General features: G+C 35.6%; 1 protein-coding gene across 1 annotated transcript in view; it reads left to right on the plus strand.

Moving 5' to 3' along the window:
• The first annotated feature begins 592 nt into the window (after positions 1-592).
• Positions 593-20,447, plus strand: part of TMC1 (transmembrane channel like 1) — a 58,424-nt gene continuing 38,569 nt past the window's right edge. Inside the window, exons 1-4 of the mRNA XM_085566576.1 lie at positions 593-4,706; positions 12,890-12,952; positions 13,084-13,453; positions 18,998-19,138. Of these exons, the coding sequence (XP_085422702.1) occupies positions 4,673-4,706; positions 12,890-12,952; positions 13,084-13,453; positions 18,998-19,138 (608 nt within the window). The 5' untranslated portion in view covers positions 593-4,672. The remainder of the gene's footprint in view (positions 4,707-12,889; positions 12,953-13,083; positions 13,454-18,997; positions 19,139-20,447) is intronic.

The raw sequence follows: 20,447 nt of genomic DNA on the forward strand, positions 1-20,447 counted from the left end.
GTAACTTTTAGACAGGTTTTAGTGAATTTACATTTATTGGTGTGTATTACATTTAATGGTGTTTTTTTTTCTCAAATGATCTTTTATTTTACAAATAATTCTTTCAAGAATACTTAACTTTATAGCTTTGATTTTTAGAAGAATGTAATTTTATGGTTTTAAGCATATATTTCAACCCTCAGTTTGTGTATCCCAGATTTGAGCACGGCTGTATTTTTCCAGTAATAGAAATAAATCGGGAGTTCCGCCACGTGTTGCAGCCACAACTAAGTAGTAAATGCAATTATTTGAGCAGTGCATCCATTTGTCAGCATGGCAGGTGCTACAAGCACTCACACAATCAGTCTCTGCTCTATTGTGTGCTGGTGGATATTAATAAAGGAAGCAAGTCTATTAATGACTATTCATTCAGCCATTAATTTTGGCTAGAGGAAAGACAAGAATATGATTCTGAGTAGAATTATTTAATTCTAAGTAATATTATCATTAGAGGATATATATATATATATATAGATTCACTCACCAAGACCACTAAATCATACCACCCAAATATCTTCATTCATATCAATCGATTAGAATTTTTTAAAATTGCTTCTTTGTGAGGCTTTTGATATTTTTTCTTTCAAGCCAATTCTTTTGTCTACCATGAGAATCTAATGAAGATTACATCCTACTGTACTTTTAGTTTAAATCCTCGTTTTTTAGAAAAACTTGAAATACAATATTTCAGAAATGTCAGAGAAATTACAAGTGGCTTTAGAAATAGTAATTATCAGTGTGTTGGCATTCCCTGTAGTTTTTTCTAACTTAGTTGTTAGATTTCCTTTCCACAAGGGGCGCAGAGATCTCTACACAAATAAAGCTCTTTCTACAAGTACATTTAAGCTGTAACTCTTTTCTCAGTCAATACCAGAGAGACATCAGAACAATGTTCCTTGTGTTTCTGTTTATGGCATTCCTTAATCAATGCTCAGCAGCTGAACTCCTTGACTTGGGAATTAATAGTTGAAAAGAATGCAAGTCAGATTTTGGAAGTTTATGGCATGAAATTAATCAATCTGATTTGTCTTCTGATGGTGCCTTTCCCCCTTACCAGGGTCCCCCCAGTGCCAGTGTCACCTCCCTGCTCTGATAGCACTGCAGCAGGCTGGTGCCCCTAGGGGAAGTTTTGACCCCCATCCCACCTCAGCCACTTCCTGCTGCAGTCTCCTGCTGCTCCCAGACTGATTGGCAAAATCATCCACTCAGCGGAGAAAAGATGTTGGATAATGAGGGTAGTAGGAACAGACTTACCAGTTACTGCTGTTCAGACTCATCTGAGTCATTTGAATGCAGACTTAGGGAAAGATTGATATTAACTAATACATTAGGATGAAAAAGTCTTTTCTGCCAGCATGGCGACAGTGTCATGCCTTTAGACAGTTTTTGAATCTACTTCCAGAACTCCCTGATTTTATAATACCCTTAGACAGGCAGAATACACACTTCGCATGCCTCTAAACAAAATGTCATTTTAAAATCTCATCCTGAAAAAAGTGATCTTCAGCAAAGTCTGTAAAAAAATAATCAACTGCCCTATATTTTGCATTAAGTTTAGAAACAGAGGAAATATTCACCTTGAAACAAGTAAAAATCAACATTCACTGCATTTCATGGTTGTAGAAAGGGTTTTCAGCAGCTATGTAGAAGTGTGAAGAAGGAAATTACAGTGGTTCTTTGTGCATAGATGTGGCACTGTAACGTAAAGGCTGTTTACAAGCAAAACTGACTCATGCAGATTTACTGAGGCATAAGTGTTTATACAAAACATGGTTAAGTCTTCATTATTTGGCATCATTGCTCTTTTCCCTGGCTGGATTTATCTGTTTGGCAGATGGCTATCACTTCAGCAGTGTGCAGAAAGATATGCAGACCAGTACTTTCCAGTTCTTCTTCATTATGGGTCTTCAGCAAAGATAGAGATAATCGTGTATTGCCATCCTCAGCTTTTTCCTACTATGCATGCTTCAGCTCTTGGAATATATAGCGTCTCTGATAAAGAGATGGAGATTTGAAAAATGTGACATGATTGCCAGCAATGGAAACTTTCACAGTGTTCAACAAACTCCATCAGGACTAAGGCCAGTTCTCTAAACCTGTCTGCACTGGGACAATTTGAATATATTTTTATTTATTAATAGAATTCTGTATTCTTCTGATTTCATTGCTATTGTATAGAGCTAAATTAAAGTGGTTTGGGGTTGCTTGCTTGGGTTTTAGTTTGTTTATTTGGTTTGGTTAGGTTTGGTTTGGTTTGGTTTGGTTTGGTTTGGTTGGGTTTGATTTACTTTGGTTTGGTTTGGTTTTTTGTCTTACAAGCCTTGTGTGCTGTAAAGAGAAACCTAGTGTAAATGAAAATGGTTTGCTCTTAATCTCTGATTAGTATTCAAACTCCCAGGGTAAAAGGAAATCTAGCACGTATCTCCTTGCTATGTTAGTTCTAGTGACAAGTCTCTCTTCAAAGGTTTGCAGCCTCTTCCTGTCTCCTGTCTCCTGACCCTGGCTGCCCTTTCCCACATCATGTCAAAATGTGACTGCTTCTTCTTGTGCTAATACAATTGTTTGTGGACTGTGCTGTGGATGGGGTCACTGAGCTAAGCTGACTTAAGAAACTGATTATTTGCTTTGATTAGTGATCCAGTCTGCACCACAGCCCCACAGTGACACACTGATGAGAGCAGCAAGTAGAGGAACTTAAAGTAACATTTAACTCTACAGACACAAATATAAACTACAAACTAGACTGGTAATGCTAACAAGTTGTACTGTTATACTGTACATAAAAGTACTTAATGAAATCTGGTTTCTGACTGAGTCAGGGGACCTTAAGAAACAAGCAAAATATACACAATTCATGTACATCATAGCTAATATTCACCCTCAGACAACATCAGACTGCATGTTTAAATCTTTTATTGATGTATATTTTTAAATACTGCTTTTTCATCTCTGATTTTTCTGTTTTGTGGTTTTTTTAGGGTAAGATTAATAAGTCAGCATTAATTTTTTCCCCTTTTCTTTTCATATATCCACTAAAATATTTTTCAATGCAGCTAATAGATGTAAGTGAGGTATTTAATTTTAAATTCTGAAGAAGACTTATAGGAGGAGAGCTCTGGTCCCATTTTGACTGCAGCTACAAAATACTGTGTTAGAATTTTTTTGACTACTTCTTTTTGCAAGTACTTGCAAATCCATGCTCATCATTCTTCCCAAGATATTCTTCTTTCTATTATTAAAGAAGTATAGAAATCTACCAACTGAATTTTTAGAATATGATTATTACTTCTGAATACTGGAAACATAGTCTAACTAGGGATATTCAGAGATGATTTGAATTCCTGTTTTGTATTAGAAGTCTTTCCCAAGTATATAAAAACACAGGATCTAGGATATTATGAAATGACTAATATAAGAATGCAACAAAAGGGAAAAAAACTAGTTCAGAAAAAAAGTTTTATAGCACAAGGAATCTTACAATTGTAAAGGCAGGCTTCATCTCATGGGGAATATTTCAAACACATGATGTTAAAACTCTAAGAGAAATAGCAATGTTTCAAAACAAAACAAAAAGCCCATGCAGCTCCATGCTAAAGGAAAATGAAAAGGTAAGGTAGTCAGCCTCACTGGATTAACTTCCAAATAAACTTCCTTCAGATATCTGAATGACAGCTCCAAAGAAAAAAAAATGGCTTTCATGGTCCTGTGTGTAAGAGGATCCAGACACCACTCAGGAGCATCTGAGAAGGAGGCTGTTCTGCAGATGCTTACACTCTTTTTCAGCTGGGTCAAACTGAAAGAATTTCAGATAAAGAATTATGATGGAATTATCTAGTTAAATACAAATACTTAATGCAAGAATTGTATTTTGTGTTGTTTTATTTGTAACATATTCTTTTGGATTTTTACTTCCAAACCTGACTTGTCTTGTAAACTATATTTTGGCTTTCTTTCACTGTTAATTTAGATCAAAGGCCAATCTGCATAAAAGTGGTACACTCAGGATGTAATATCTAGATATAAAGGCAAAAGCAAGAGTCCTAACAGAACTGCGAGGACTGCAAATGCAAACCACCAGATAAGTCAGAATCTATCTGATTTTGCTAAGATTTTTTAAATCAGTGTTAGGCTGTTCTATTAAAGATATGCAATTTAACTATGTCTTTGGTAAAATCTGACTTTTGTGACAGAAAAATAATCTATGTAATTTTTTCCACGTGCAGAACAGTATATCTGAATACAGCATGAGAGCATATTCATGTGGACACTGTGCAGCCTCTTTCCTCAAGGCACACCTCCTCCTTAAGGCACTTCAGCACTTAAACATTAGTGTTTGTCACAGGTAAATTCATTGCAGAAAAGTTTCTTCAGCAATAAGAATAAAGAAGGTGAATAACTTATTTGATTGTTTTTATCCTAGCATGTCAAACCTAAATAGTAAACTAAACATTCATGAAAGATTTATCACTTACGAAATTAGTATCTTCTTATATTTCAGTGACTGAAACTTCACCAGCGACACCCGTTCAATGGCAAGCAGGATGATATTGTGGTATGCTTCATCTTGAGCCACTCAGACTTCAGACACTCTCCTGCATATCCAGCACCTGCAGCAGCCCTGTGAAATATCACGATGACTAAACAGGAAAAATCAACAGAAGGAAATGGTAATTACAAATATAACTATGTAACTTCGGCACATATTAATTTTCTGCATGTAGCTCAGCAGTGTGAAAATTCTGTTTTCTTCTACTTCTTTTTTAATGTAAATTCCTGGTAGTCACAATATGTTTTGTTTGGAAGATGTTGTAGCATGGTAGTGTGGCTTTCCACTGATTAGTAAATCAAAAGATTGTGACAACAGCCCTGTTACTTGTCTTACACTTTTATGTTGTTTGTATGAAAGACTAAGAAAACAGCATTATTTTGTGTCTTCTGTAAGGTGCACAAAAAATGCCTCTTTTTCTTACTGCTTTCAATATTTATTATGAAATGTCGAATATTCTTCATAGTAAGATTAACAGTATTTCTATACTAACACTATACTGTTCTGGATCTAAGAAATGCTTTTTGTAGGATAATAATGCCTAATGGCTTATTCTGGCAATGTGCAAAGGAAGTCTAATATGGGAACTGCTCTCAGTTCTCATGAGCAGTGCTACTCTTTCTAAAGCAAAGATCTCCATTGTATCCAACAAGCATGATGCTTCTTGTCTTCAGCATGGGAGGAAATTGCCAGGGACCTTATTTTTTAGGTCTTGCTAAGTACCAGGGCTAACACTAATAACAGAGCTTCCTAGAGTTTTAATCCATAACTGTAACACTCGATATTATTAAAATATGTTCAACTTCAATAAAAGCATCAGAAGGGGCTGCTGAGCATTTTGACAGAATAAAAAAACCAGTTCATTTTAAAAGTCCATCTTATATGCTTTCCTTTTGTTGTCTGAGCGCCTCTTATTTTGCTCCACCTCAATTTTTTTTCTACAACATCCTTTACTGACCAATTTAATTTTCAAGCAGTATAGGCTAATGGAAGGAATTTTAACACAAGAGAATCACAGAAATTAATGTAGCATAGGAAAAATACTTAATAGCTACAAAAGAATTTTTATCTCCATAAGAAACATTATAAGCATGACCATGGAACATACTCATTTTTATAAGCATTTATAATGAACAAATTCTATTACTAAAAAGGTTCTAAGTTTGCCATAAATATCAGCCTTTTACTCAAAAATACCTGACTGAATTGACTTGTATTGTGATTCAGTGACTTTATCATTCATTTGAATTACGGATATCATTCCCATGGCAAGCCAATACTGCACGCTTTTTACGTGGAGAAGAAAATATTTGTGTTGCTGAATCATGATCACTCTTTGACACCTCTTTTTTTTTCCAATGAAAATTTATCTTGTATATATAATTTACAGTAAAACCTAACAATCTTAATGACAACTATGTGTGTATTTGGTGATGAGATCATATGAGTAAGCTTAGGACTACATTATTATTTCAGAAATTATGAAAAGCTGAACCTCCATTACAAGTAACTATGAGGCATTTCCAGAAATGTAGTAGTTGTCAATCCACTTTTAATTTAAAAAGTCCAGGGGCTGGAGTTATATAGCACAGAGTTCAGGAATATTGATCCAATCTATTTCCAGTTTCTTTACAGGAGGTTTTGTATCATCACTGCTGACAGTCCAGAGGAATATTCTTGTAACAGTTTCAAGTAATGCATTTTTGCTTTTTGATATCTTTATCTCTAGTGAAAGCAGAGATTTGGTGATTTGGTGGTTCTTTTTGTTTCACAGCATGGCCACTGTCAAGTATAAGATAGTAGGAGAGATATGGTTCATTATGATGAGTTCATGAATGTGAATTCATTGTTCTTGGCATCTTATACAGGAAAAGACAACCTAGGTCAAAAATCTTCAGAGTGTATTTTTAAAAGGGAGTAGCTGGAAAGTGCCTATTACTCTCTAAACGTAGTAAAAAGAATATGTGGGGACCTGGTCAGCTCTAGTTATCAACCTTAAAAGACCTTTCTTCTCATGATATAGTAAAAAATACAATTTACTTCATATCCAATAAGAACCCTTCATTTTTAACTTGAATATAAACTCTTTTCTCCATATTATCACATCTTCTTCCCATTTTAACAGCATTATTAGTGGATGACAATGAGCTAAATAAATCCCATTTCAGAACTGGAAAAGGCTAGGTTAGTATGGTTTAGTGCAGTCTCAGACTTCTCAAGGTGCACTGAACACTTACTACTCTGATCCTAATTCTTGCAGTAAAGCCTGCAACAAAAATGGAAAATTGCTCACTGCTACCCCATTGAGTGATGAAGACCAAGTGTAAGTGTTGTGCCCTGTTGTTTTATTATAGTAACCAATGTGCCCTTCAAGCTGGTCAGCTCTCTAGCCTTGGATAAGGTAGGAGAATGCAGCTGTATCCACAGGGATGGAGTAAGGTACAGAGGCCTGGAAACTTTCACCCATTTCCCTGAAGGGGGTAAAATAACAGAGGATCTTCCCATTGAACTGTCTTCCCCCTTGACCTTTTGTAAGCCTTGTAACACTAATATCAGATTTTAGAACTCTTCCACTGAAATAATTCAATAAACAACTTATTTATCCCTGAGGGGAGGATTAGCCTAGAAGTCCTGACCCTCAGACTGAGAGATATCTATCAAGCCTTGCCATGTATAAGTACAGCTCAGAAGGAAACTGCAAAGAAAGAGGAGAGAGCAATCAGATGATGTATCCCATGCTAGCCACAGTATCAACATGATCTATGTGAGCTCAGTCTCTGACCTTTCAGAGAAAGGTAGATAAAGTAGAAAACCAGTATTTTTTTCTTACCAATGGACAAAAAATTAGCTATTTATGGATGTGAATTTAATGAATTTAATTTGCTCCCTGTGGTCTCCAGCTGTACTTTTCAAATATTGATTTCAAACACTTCAAATATTAAATGGGCAAATTTTCTTTACTGCAGAGAGGGAAAACCCACTGCCCCAGAGACAGCTTCTGGAAACAATTCAGGCATATAGGTCTGCAGGCCACAGAATTGTACATTAAGACTAGTAAGTCTTCCAAGACCCTGGTGTCCTTATGACACTGAAGCATAAATATTCTATCTACTTGGGTATTTATGATATTGACAATTTAGATGGAAAAAATAAGCAATATATTATCTTATTTTTCAGTTTGTGTGTAACTGAATAATAATAATTATTATTTTACTTTATCAATTCATAGCTACTGCTGGTCAGGATACATTTTTTGAGTTGTGTGATTTTTAAGTTTGTTCATTAAAAATAAAATTTGTGATGCTTACTGGGAAAAACAGAGGAAAACTAAAGCATGGTCTGAAATACTGAGTGTTATGGTTGCTCTATACATTTTTATTTGAAGTTTCTCAAATAATTTTTACTTGAGGTTTCTGTGTTTCCAGCTCTCTTCTTTTGTGCCCAAGGTGAACCAAAGTGTTCTTCCCAAAGTCTGGAAAGAGAATAAGAGCATGGGGTCTCTAGCGTTAAGGTCACAAATCTTGCATGTTGAAGCCTTCACTAATTCACTTTTCCAATAGACTTTCTGTGATATCTTGATATATTATTTCTGGTGTATTTCACAGGTGTTACTTCCAGTTATATTTATTGTTATGGGAGTGTTGTGAGATACTTTCATATATCCATGATTAGAAAGAATAATATGAAAATGTATGTAAATATATAGAACTGTACATTATATAACACTATCCTTTTTTGACTAGTACTTTCCAGGCATTTATTGTCTAATACAATCTTGCGTTTCTGACATTTCCTCTTGTTGAACGCTTAGTTTATTATCTACCTAGGCTGATGTCTTTCCAGCACTTAAAGAACATGGTCTAGTGCAGAGGAAAACACAGTAGTTGCTTACAAGACTCTGTTGGCAGATGATCCATTTCACACTGGCTTGACAATTAATTAAGTAGACATTTATTTTCATAACACATACAAAAAATCAGACATAAATTTGATATGCAGGTTACTTTGCATCCCACTGAATATTTTTTAGTATCAAAATGCAGAATTGCTTAGCAGTGGTCAGCTTTACACAGTAGTAGTGGGAGCACAGATATACAAGAATGAGCCATGTTCTATGAGTTAGTTTCAAGAATTATTATCCCTCTCATGGTGGAAGGTCCATAAAAATATGTCAGTGTAGAATCAGTTTAAAAAAATCCAAAGCAGGAAATCTGGGTAATAGCTTCTGATACAATGTGTAAAAACAACTTGGGAAATCAAATTCAGGGTAAAATTATTCTTATCATCTGCTAAACAGGCACCTGATAGAACAAAGACTATGTTGTTATGCTTTTTTTTTTTCCTGCACTTAGTTTCCTCAGAAGCCAACATGTCAGTATTTGGAGCCCTCTCCCTGAGCTGTCTGATATACTGCCTTGTGTCTGTGACTTGCAGGTTGGTCTGAGCCCATATTCAGGACACCTTCTTTAAGTCTTGTAGTCCTATTTATGGCTATAGTCTAAATAAGACTTCGGGTAAAATGATAGCTTACTTAAATTACACTATCACTGCCCTTAATCTAGAAAGATGAGAAAGTTTCCCTTAAACTACTTGGAAAAAAAATGAGAACATGATTAGATTTCCTAGACTAAAATGAGTTATAGACTATATCTTTGAATATACTTAATGATACATATGCATTTGCATATGTATGCATATACTGTCATTAGGACAAGATGATGTATCCTGGAAGGTGTAGCAATTGAGCTTTTGCTCTGGGTCAGACTAACTCAAGTTAGCTGAGTCAGAGGCTGCTATTAGCCCTATGAATATTAACACTGTGAAGATAAGGGATTCTATCAACCCTTTTCTGGAAAAATTGGTAATTCTAGAGAATGCTTTTGTGATGCGTTGTTGTTTTTACAGGAGGATTCACTGAACATTTGATAAGTGGGATCATATGATCTGTTTAAAAATTCCCAAGACTAGTACATGAATTTCTCCTATAGTGAGGATTTTTTTTTCCTGCAATGAATACTACAATTTAGCAAACCAAAGCACAAAAAATACATTTTGGGTCTCTGTAGGATGCCAGTACAATGCCTGAGAAAGGAACTCTACTGTTTGTCTATGTTGCAGTTTACAGCAGAACATTTAAATTAAGTTCTAAACTGCATTTATATATAGTGTCATCACAAAGTGTTATCTGTGTTTGAACATTGTTGAAATGCTTCTCTGGCAATTTGTTGAGACAGGCTTTTGCACAAGCACCTGAATTGCTGCATTATGAGCTGCCTAGCCTGTTCCTTTCCTCTTTGAAAAGTATAATAGAGTTTATGACCTTAAATAGTTTGATGATGATGATGATGATGATGATGATGATGATAATAATAATAATAATAATAATAATAATAATAATAATGGTAATGATAATGTTCAGTTTTCTCTTACTCAAATACCCATCCAGCTGTTAACACTGACCTTTCAATAATAAGAGAAAAAAAATCAGACACAAAAAGTTATTAATACAGCTTGTCTGAAATACAAGTTGCCAGGGGTAGCTGCAATGTGGAATTTACATATAATGTGTAGTTTACATATATGTAATTTATAGTTCTCAGGGGTGACAAAACTCTTCCATTCCCTCTCCTCAGGGATTTTTTTCTCTTCTAAACAGCACCAACTGCTATCACCACTGTCACAATCAATAACTTTTAGTTCTACCTTGAGCTTCAGCGAAATGCTCTCTGTGTGCACCTATGACCTGGAAGAGGTCTCTTATTCTGTAGATATACCAGAGTGAGAAGGGTACACCTCTGACAGTCTTCATATTAGCACACTTTATCTCCATATGAAGTTCAGTTTGTAGATACAATTTTAAATCTTTGCAGACATAAATTTTGAAGATGCACTAGTGCTTGCTGGAGATGTCTATAATACCTATTTCTAGCTGATAGCTCCGTGTAATCACTGGACATGCTTTCTAGGTTTGTTCTATGGCAATATATATTTCTGTTTGATTTTAGGCTTTTCCCTTACTTTTTAAAAAAATGTTCTTTATCACTCATGTTCCTGATAATTCAGATGAAAAACCCCATTAATATAACTTAATATTCAGATACAGTCAGTCACCCATAGCAGTGTTTTCAATGTTGTTTTTGAGCAGTCTGAAATTTGTAAATTACCTTAGATTTTTATCTGAAATTTTCAGCGTAGTGAATATACTTTTCTTATGCTACAAGAATTAAACAGATTCCAGCAGCTATCTTCTACCTTGTATAAGTCTCTGTGTTTCACAATCCCTTGTCACTGTCATTGTTGTGTCAATATATTGTCAACTCAGTCTTGGTAGACTTCACTGATGCATGTTTCAGTATATATGATAAACTTCTATTTGTTAGCTTGTTGTATGGGCTCATAAGGCTGCACTAAGGCCAATCTCTAACCAATAAAGTGCTTTTCTGGGAATTTCTGTTTGGCCATGGGAGAACAACCACAGCATTTGGTTTGATAAGAGGCCGTGCCCTACTGCTGCATGTGAAGTATCTTTTTAGAGGTGTTTGTCTGCACCTTTGCAATCTTTCAATAGCAGCACAATGCTCTTTATCAAAGGAGATCCTGTTACTGTCAGCACCAGAAGGCATGCGTCCAGGCTGAACAAAGGAGCATTTATTGTCACATTCCGATGATGATATCGAATGACAATAATTCCACATAATCTTAAAAATTATGGTGCAGACACTGTAGAAGTGATAGAAAGTTTTAATTACAATTAGATGTTTTGTGTAGGGAAGTTAGACTCAGTTTTAATATGCCAGTTAAATTCTGGTTAATAACACTTTGGTTGTTACTGCACATAGTGAAAAAAGACCCTGGATTCCTTCTTGTTTGCAGCCTGACATGCTCTTCATTTTACTCCTTTTCTTTGATGCTAGGCAAAGTCAAGAAGTTAGCCACAGCAGTCCCTAAATAAATAAATTTGTGAATAAATTTTCAATGAATTGGTAGTGGCTTAGTAAAATTTATAAAAGAATCTGGGCAACCAGGGAATGTGTGAAGAAAGAATATAAAAAAAAAGATCAGAAATGCTAGAGATGATTGAAAAAGGAAGATACCTGCAGTTTCTTACCTGAAAAATGCAACTATAAGGATCAGCAACTATCAGCTATCCAGAGGGGAAACTGGAATATATAGGTTATATAGGAGTGGAAAGACTACTAGCTACTTCTGCTATTTCATGGTAATCTCTGTTAGTCTTCTTATTAATTTCCTAATACCATCTATTTCTATAAATACCACCATAGTGTGTAAAGTGTTTAGCCACACATGGAAGCTCAAAAATATCTTGAAAGGGCCCATTAGAACTTGGCTGCTCAGGTATTGTTTCTGAAGAAACTTTCCTAGGGAATATCAGTAGCAGTTTCAGAAGCAGTTTCAGATTACTTACAAGTTAAGTGATATGTTAATACCAATATATTCAAAGAACAAATTAATTAGATATTAATTAGATATTATAATGGATATAATACATATGAGAGTATTTTTATAATTTATTTTATTCTCTATAAATCCATGATGGCTGTTTCAAAGTACCAGGCAAATGTAGTGCATAATTTTCTGCTTATTGATAGGTAACACAGACATTGTCTCTCATTGAGCTTATTGAGAATGAAAAACTAAGCAAGTGGTTTCTAGGGAGAAATACTACAATCTTCTAAAAATAGAAGCCTTCAATGTTAAAAATATCTCATGTGGTAGAGTGGTAGACTAGAACTTGTGGTAGAACATACAACTGACCTGGATCAAGTTTTGTCCCTGTGCTTAGAGATTTGGTTGTTGGAACTGCGAGTAGGTCTGCTCTTTCTTCTGGAACTGCACTCTTCAGCTGTGCTGCAGGTCTGGAGCTTCATGCCCTACAGTCAAATCAGAAAATTATTCTTTTAGTATTTTTTTTTAATCTCAGCAAGTTATTTATCTCTCATGTTTAAGAAAATCTCAACGAATTGCCTGAGAAGCATTTTCATCCTTGTTCTCCAAATTTTAGGGATCTTTTAGCATCCTCCTTTCCTGTATATTACTTCCACAAGAAAGAGCTCTTCCAGTTTCCCTTGAAGCACATTTATTTGAATGCTGAAGGAAAGTGTAACTGTTTTTTCTGTCTTCATCTTAACTCTTGAAAACTGTTGGCCATGTTCCAAAAGGCTGCATTCATAAAATGTTGTAAAGAGGTACAGAGCAGTAATTGCCAAGAATTTCTTGAAATCCCTGAATTGTAATGATTGATCCACCCTTCACATCCACTGGCTTTTTTTTTTAACTTGACAGATGGCAGTGATGATAATGAAGAAGGCAGTGCAGTTGAGAATGAAGAAACTGCCAAAGGAACAGGTCAGTAAAGTGGATTACTTTGAAGCCAGACACAGATGCTTTCTGGTTATTGGTAAGAATGAAGGAGGAAAAATCTCCTTCTAAGATATGTCCTCTTCTCATGTGTTTTTATGTTTTTTAATCAATCACAGATAAAGGGAGGAAGAGAGCAACACCAAGAACCAGAAGAGCACATGCCAGAGGGAGAGACAAGCATGGTGATGAGGAGGATGAGGATGATGAAGATGGGACAAGGAGAGCTGGACATCGCAGGCACAGAAACCGTAGACGAGGACGAGCAGCTGGAAATGAGGCCAGTGATTCTGATATGGAGCCTGCAAAAGCCAGGAAGAATCAAGCAAATCAAAAATCCAAGGAAGATGATGAAGAAGATGAAGACGAGAAAGGGGGTAAAAGTGGGAAAGGTAAAAATGAGAAGAAAGGGGACAAAAAGTCTGACAAAAAAGGGAAAAAAGAGAAGGCCAACAAGAAGAAAAAAGACAAAAAGAAATCAGGATCAGGGTAATTGTTTGTTTGTTTGTTTTTCTTATAATAAAACCATAGTTATCTTATACAAAACCTGTTTTCACTTATAACTGTGAAATACCATGAGTCAGTATGACTCCCTTACTTGTGACAGTCGAATTAAAGCTGGACAGACATTCTTTGTCCTGCAATGAAGAAATGGTAGCTGAGTGAAATGAAAACTTTCCAGAAAATAATATAGAATTATATTTCAAGTTTATGAGCTGTTTTCTAGAGAAAGGGAGTGAAAATGACAGAGAAGAGAAAGTGGTAGAGGGAGGTGATAACATGTGAGATCTGTCTTGCTTTTTAATTTGTACAAAACAAAAATTCCCCAAACTCCAAGCAGATAACCTTCCAAGAAAGCCAAGTTTTATTTCCAGTATAGAATTAAAATTTTGATGCTTCTCAGAAGATTACATTCTTGTTTCCCAGCCAGTTTTAGCCAGCTTTTTAAGATCAGTTATAAAATTTCAAGAACCCAGAACCAAAATGTGAAATGGAATTTTACAATCTGTCTCCCACTCACTTCCTCTGAAATGTCACTTTTCAAAGTATGTAATGCAACCTGGAATCTTTATAAGACTCCAGTGACAGGGAGGCCTTCAGAAAAACATTTCTATTTCTCTGCCATTTTAGCATTCCCTTGCTCCTTGTCCCTTCTTGTGCTTTTGAAAGGAAGCAAACCCTGGGAGATGTGTATAAAGGAGCAAATGGAGCTATCTCAGTGGAGAGGGAAAGAAACTCCCATTCCTAATTTCAGCACTTGTTACAGCTGTTTTTGTTCCCAGGGTACTAGAGAACGCAGTAGGAGTAAAAGGAAAGGAAAAAAATTCAATAAGATATGTTGTTGTATTAATGTCTGTGATTCCATTTCTACACCTTTCTCCTTCATTTCCCTTCCCAATGAGAATGAGAGGCCTAAAATCTTTCTTTCTGCTGGCTTTTCATGGTGGTGGCAATTATACTCCTATGTGCAGTTTCCTGTACTCACAGAGCAACAGCCCTGACTGTGTGAAACTATATTCCTTTGCTTTTTTTTTTGTCTTAATGGTAAACATTTACTAAGTGTTAATTAGAAAAGGCCACTTAAAATAGAAAATTGAACAAGGACACAATGTTTTTAATTGTTTTTCAAAGTTCTTAATATTCAAATACATAATTTTGGGCTAAATGACTTGGAATTGCTGCCTGTACAAGACATTGATCTTAAAGTAGTAAGCCTAACAACATTTGATGACACTTTCAAAGATAACTCAAGAGTATTATATTTTTAGACTCACAGGAGTTTCTGAAAAGATTGTAGAATAATAATATTTTATAATATTTTCAAAAGAAAAAACAAAATTATGTAAGAATGAAGGATAGCAGGCTGTTGATCAGTTTGGCTGTGATTGAGATAAAGGTTTTGCAAAGCTTCAGAATGGAAAACAGGGTTGGCAGTATAGAAATACAGCCACTCTAGCAAGTCCGGGAGGACCCATCACAACAAATTCTCTCCACTGTTTAAACATAGACCTTGCCAATACAGTTTTTTAATTGCTGAGGTATTTTGGCATGAAATAGCAGGAAAAGAGTGAAATCAGAAGTTGAGAAAGAAAACACAAGGAAAATTTCCCTAAGTGAAAAGTGGAACTATTTGACAAAGAGATAATGTTGTATTTACCACTGTCATGGTGGCTAAACTCTAGCAACATGACCCATTTTGGTGAGATTACAGTACAAGCCAGTAGAATCTGCTGCATTTGCCCTCTTCCCCCTCTGTATTTTTCATTTATATCAGGAAAACCTCTTCATAAACTACTTATTCTACATAAAGGACATAAGGGAATCCTAGAACTCTGCATTGATTTTCTGGTTTAGTTGTTTTTTTTGGTTAGTTTGTGGCAGTGAGTTTTGCAGGGTAATGCCATGGTGAAAGGAATTCTTTCTTGGTGAGTTTTAAATCTTCTGTTCTTAGACTTTAATGGTTGTTGATTAGGCTCATTGTTGCCTGTTATTGAGGGTGTGAGGAGGGCCTGCTCTACACTGTTCATAATCATCAGTTCCAAAATATCAATGATGAATGCTCTTTTAATCTCCTTGTGGGGGTTGGAGGTGTTCATGGGTTAAAAACTGGTTTAGTTCTTTACTGCCTTGTTTCATTTTTTCTGACTGATTTTAGAAACTCTTTGCAGTCACATGAGAAAAAAAATAGGAATGGGATCATATTCTTCCTACTGCATAGCTCTATCTGTGGGTAAATAAACTGATTTTTATTAAGTCAGTTTATACTTTTGATCGAGAGTATAAAACTTCTGTGAAGCCTGGAGGCACATGACAGATTAAGACACTGCTTCTTTTTTCTAAGAATAGTGTTAACTGATAAACAATGCTATGTGGATAATGTGTATAAATAGAATTTACACAAAAAAAACTAGAAAGAAATATTTAAAATTTAGTCTAATTTATAAATTATCATGCTATACTCTCAAAGTCATACCAGTCTTATCCTGTAATATCCCAGCTCAAAGAAGACATTTTAATCTTAATTTTTAATGCTATTCATAGAAATCACGAAAAAAGTAGATTACATCCATAAAGAGAAGATGAAATTAAAACAAAATAGAGACGTATAATAAGGCTGTAAAACCAATGACAGATTAATAGAAGGAAGAAATTCATTGTGTGTGTAACTTGAAGAAGCATTTGATTTCAAGAGCTCTACTGATTTAGATGTGTGTTGAATTTGAGCCAAGGAGGATGGAGTCTTTATGTCAAGATATTTATTGACACTTAATGCTTTATGTTGCCCTGCTGGTCACAATGAACCCTTCTGTCCTTCAAATGTGTGAATGAAAACCTTTTATGAAAGGCTAAGACTTCTGGTTGCAGAAGACATAATTTTGATATCCTGACTTAAATAAAATGATGTTCCACCAATGCAGATGTATAAAAGATCTGCTGTTACTCCACTAAGTTTGTCTGCATATGCAAACATGCTAGAAAATACTGATTTCTTAAAGCAACTCTGAAATTTGGATTTTTTATTATTTTCTGGTTCCAAAGGAAAGTGAAGAATGGAAGATGAGACATGTTTGTAAAGACAAACAAAACAATAGCTTGCAAAGGGCACAAAGCCCATATTAGCCTGACCTTGACCTCTTGTGTTCAGCTAAGCTTCCTCTTCTCAGTAAGCTCACTGCACAAAGTCCTCATATTTCCCACCCTCTCACTGCAGCATTGTAAACCAGCAAATTCCAGCTTTGCATAACTCAGCAATCTTCAGTCAGAGGAAATGTTTAATATCAGGCACATCACTTTGCTTTGCAAAATGCAAAACAGCTGATTGCAATGGATTCTGAGCTCCCTCAAATCACACTTTTAATTCTTCTATTCTTCATGAAGACATGACACTCTTTGCATTCTCCCTCAAAATTTTATGCTCAAATCACTTAATTAACCTTTATCCATTTCATGCCATCCTCAACTTGTTCTTCACAATACTGGCATAACAACAAATAGATGTGGGTCTCAGTAGCAGTTTTTGTTTCTGTAGCTTCACGTTTTCTGTTACACTGGTTTTTGTCATGTGAAGCCCAACATGGTAAGACTGATGGGTAAAACTTTCTAAGATGACAGTCTATTCAGTATGGGCCACAATGATGCTCAGAGGGTTGGAGCATCTCTCCTACAGGACAGGCAGAGAAGAATTGGAACTGTTCAGCCCAGAGAAGAGAAGGATCTAGGGACATCTCTCTGTGGCCTTCCAGTGCCTTAAGGCTGATTATGAAAGGGAGGGAGAAGGACTTGTAATATGGCCAGACAGTGACAGAACAAGGGGCAAAGGTTTTAAACTGAAAGAGAACAAGTTTATATTAGATGTTAGGAAGAAATTATTTTCTGAGAGTGTGGTGTACAACTGGATCAAGTTGCTCAGAGAAGCTGTTGATGCCCCACAGCTGTGGAGGGTTCAAGGCCAGGCTAGATGGGATCCTGAGCAACCTGATCTCATGATACTGGCATACTTGCAGAGTGGGTTGGAGAGAGATGATTTTTGAGGTGTCTTCCAGCCCAAACCATTCTGTGATTCTATGGCTCTATGAAAATAAACAGCATTTTAACCTTTAAAGCAGGGTGACCCACAGCTCTGGAAGCTTCTTTCTTTGCTTTGTTAACTTCTGTGTGTCTGAAAGTTTTCAGCTCATCCCCTAAACTTTTGCTATAATTAAGCAAAATTTATCAAGATTATAGGCAGATTATCAATAAGAAATTAGTATTTTTTCTGTGTTTCAAAGAGTATTTTGCTTTTATTTTATTTGTTTTGAATCCTAGAAATATTCTTGCTGGGCAACTCTTGCATCATTTATACCATTTAGATATCTAAAAAGATCTGTGTTATCTAACTGTGTTTTGGAAGAAAAAAAGTTTTATAATTTTTAAATTATTCAGGAGCTAGAACTTATACATTAGCTGACAAATAATTCAGCTCTCAGATAAGATCTTGGATATCAAACTCTCAGAAAGGTGAAGTATGAGCAAAAGAGTATGAAAATTGCTTGCTTGATAAAGTCGGAATAAATTTTTCTCAAATCAAGCCATCAAGAAAACCATTAAAAAAACCCAAACGAATCTGCAATACAGTTTTAAACATTCATAAGAAAAACAAACAAGCAAGCAAATCAACAAAAGAAACGAAAGCACAACAAGGACAGGTAGAAATGCATCAAACTGCTATCACCAAGAGGTCCCTTAGTGGTAGTTGTCACTGTCAGCTTTTTAGGGCAGAAAGTAAGAGTCTATTGATTTCCACTTTATCATCTTCCTGGCATAAAAAGAAAAAATGTCTGTTGCTAATGAATTACTACATGCCATTATATGAGATGCAAGATTGCTCATAGAAAAGGGTATCTATGCAGAGTTTAGAAAAGTGAATACTGTTTAAATCAGCAATTCTTTGCAAAGATATTGTAAACTGATCTATAGATAATAAAGTCAGATCACAGACGCAACATACTTGGAGATGCCATTACAATTGCACCTCCTTTCCTTGAGCACTTCTTGCAATGTGGCTTTGAATTTTTTCCCATATATGAAATGTTATTTCCTTGGTTAGTGCACGGGCTGTCATTTGGTGTTTAAATTTGTTTTAGCTGAGGTTGTGGTGTCTCTTCTCTCTACTCAGTGACACACTGAGGTGAAGGAGTTTTCCTTTATGGCTGCAGTTATGGCATCCTAACTTGACCATAGTGAGTTTGGGTAGGAGGCTGATTACAGCTGGAGAAAAAATATATGACTGTCAGATTTTACCCCAAGAGTGCTGCTCACTGTCCCTGTGATGTTGAAAGTTTAGTGCTGGTTCATCTGCAGTTCTACACTTTTGTGAAGGCTTGCCTTTCATACTAAAATTAATAACAAGTCTAAATGAAGTGTGTACTCCCTTCTGTGCAAGTGTGAAGGCATTAATCTAGTCTCAAATTTATCAGAAATTAAAACAAAGTACGTTTTTCTATGAAAACTTCTGTCTTATCTGATGTTTTTTGTTCCTGCGTTTGTTTGAAGCTCTGATTCTGAATCTGAGGAGGAGCCAATTACAGAGGAAGAGTTGGCCAAGCTGAAAGAAGAGGTAGAAGAAAAAAAGAAACTGATTGCCACACTACGAAACAAGCCATGGAAGATGAAAAAGAAGTTGTCCGTCCTGAAGTATGGTTTGATTTCCATAATGAATATCTGCTGTTTTGCTTTGCACTGTTTTTCTAAATTTTCACTTTAGTTCTGCACCTAGTCACAAAATTAACTTCAGACCACCTCTAATCTCTCTTGCCGAGGAGGTATGTTGACAGTAAATGGAGGTAAACGGTGCTGCAGATCACGGCTTTCTTGTCCCAGTACAGCTGAAATCAAATATGGAAATCTAATATCTTATTGTTTTCAGAATTTCCATTACAACCCAGTGCAAAATCTTTTCCTTTTCTTCACTTAGGCTGATGTTCATGAATTCTTCCATTTGTGAGATAATATCTCATTAATATCTCTAAGAAAAATGATGGAATTGCAGGATTACCTCAAGATTGCTAGAGAGAAAGGCGGGTATTTTTCTCCCTAGTCTGACTTATAGAAAAGAAAAAAAATTACCTTATAAAGAAACAATCTCTTTGGAAGCAGAACTTATACTTTGATGCAGTTTCATTTATGCCACATAGAAAACTGTATTTTGCCCTAGCACACCTATCACTATATTTACTTGGAAGCCAAAAATTAAATATTTATTTACATTTAAAATTCCACCAAGCACAGGAACTGAGTAAATTGAGAGAACGTGATTCTTTTGACAAAACTGCTATGCTCCCCTGTTTTAGATAACTAATTTGCTGCAGCAATACCAAGACACCAATAAAACATATCTAGCAGAGAAAGGATGGTTTGTCCTGCAGAGAGTTTTTAATATGAACAGAAAACACAGACATGAAATATGGTGTGGAAAGTCTATAGATTTGTTCTTTTAGAAGGAAAAGTAATTTTGGAAAGAGGTAGTGAAAAGACTCAAAATAGGTAAAAGGGAACAGTATCTAGGAGACGTAGAGTAGAAGAATTGTGAAGGTAAGAGAACTTTTGCTAAATATAAAAGAGCAAATTAGGTTTTGGATAGCCTACAGCTGAAGGATCCCCATGTACATAAACTTACCATTTGTTTGTAGTCTTCCTAAGGAAAAAGTTTCTATTTTTACAGCCATTCTTCTATGTCATAATTCCTAGCAATTCCAAGGAAACTTCATGGCTTGGTATGTACCTTAGACTATTTTCCACTATTGCTTTTCCATGTGGGCAGTGATGATGCTGCAACCTGTAGCTCAAGGATGAGCTCAAGAGACACTCTGGGCCTTGGGATATCTGGTAAGGAAACTTGGCACCAAAGTTATTTTTTCTGCTATACATGGGCAGTGATATTGGAGGAAACAAAGGCACCCTGTCTATTAGTACAGTAATTCACAGAAAGAGTCCTCCTAGAAAT

Source organism: Lonchura striata, chromosome Z, assembly GCF_050655825.1.
Source record: "Lonchura striata isolate lonStrDom1 chromosome Z, ASM5065582v1, whole genome shotgun sequence".
NCBI lineage: Eukaryota > Metazoa > Chordata > Aves > Passeriformes > Estrildidae > Lonchura > Lonchura striata.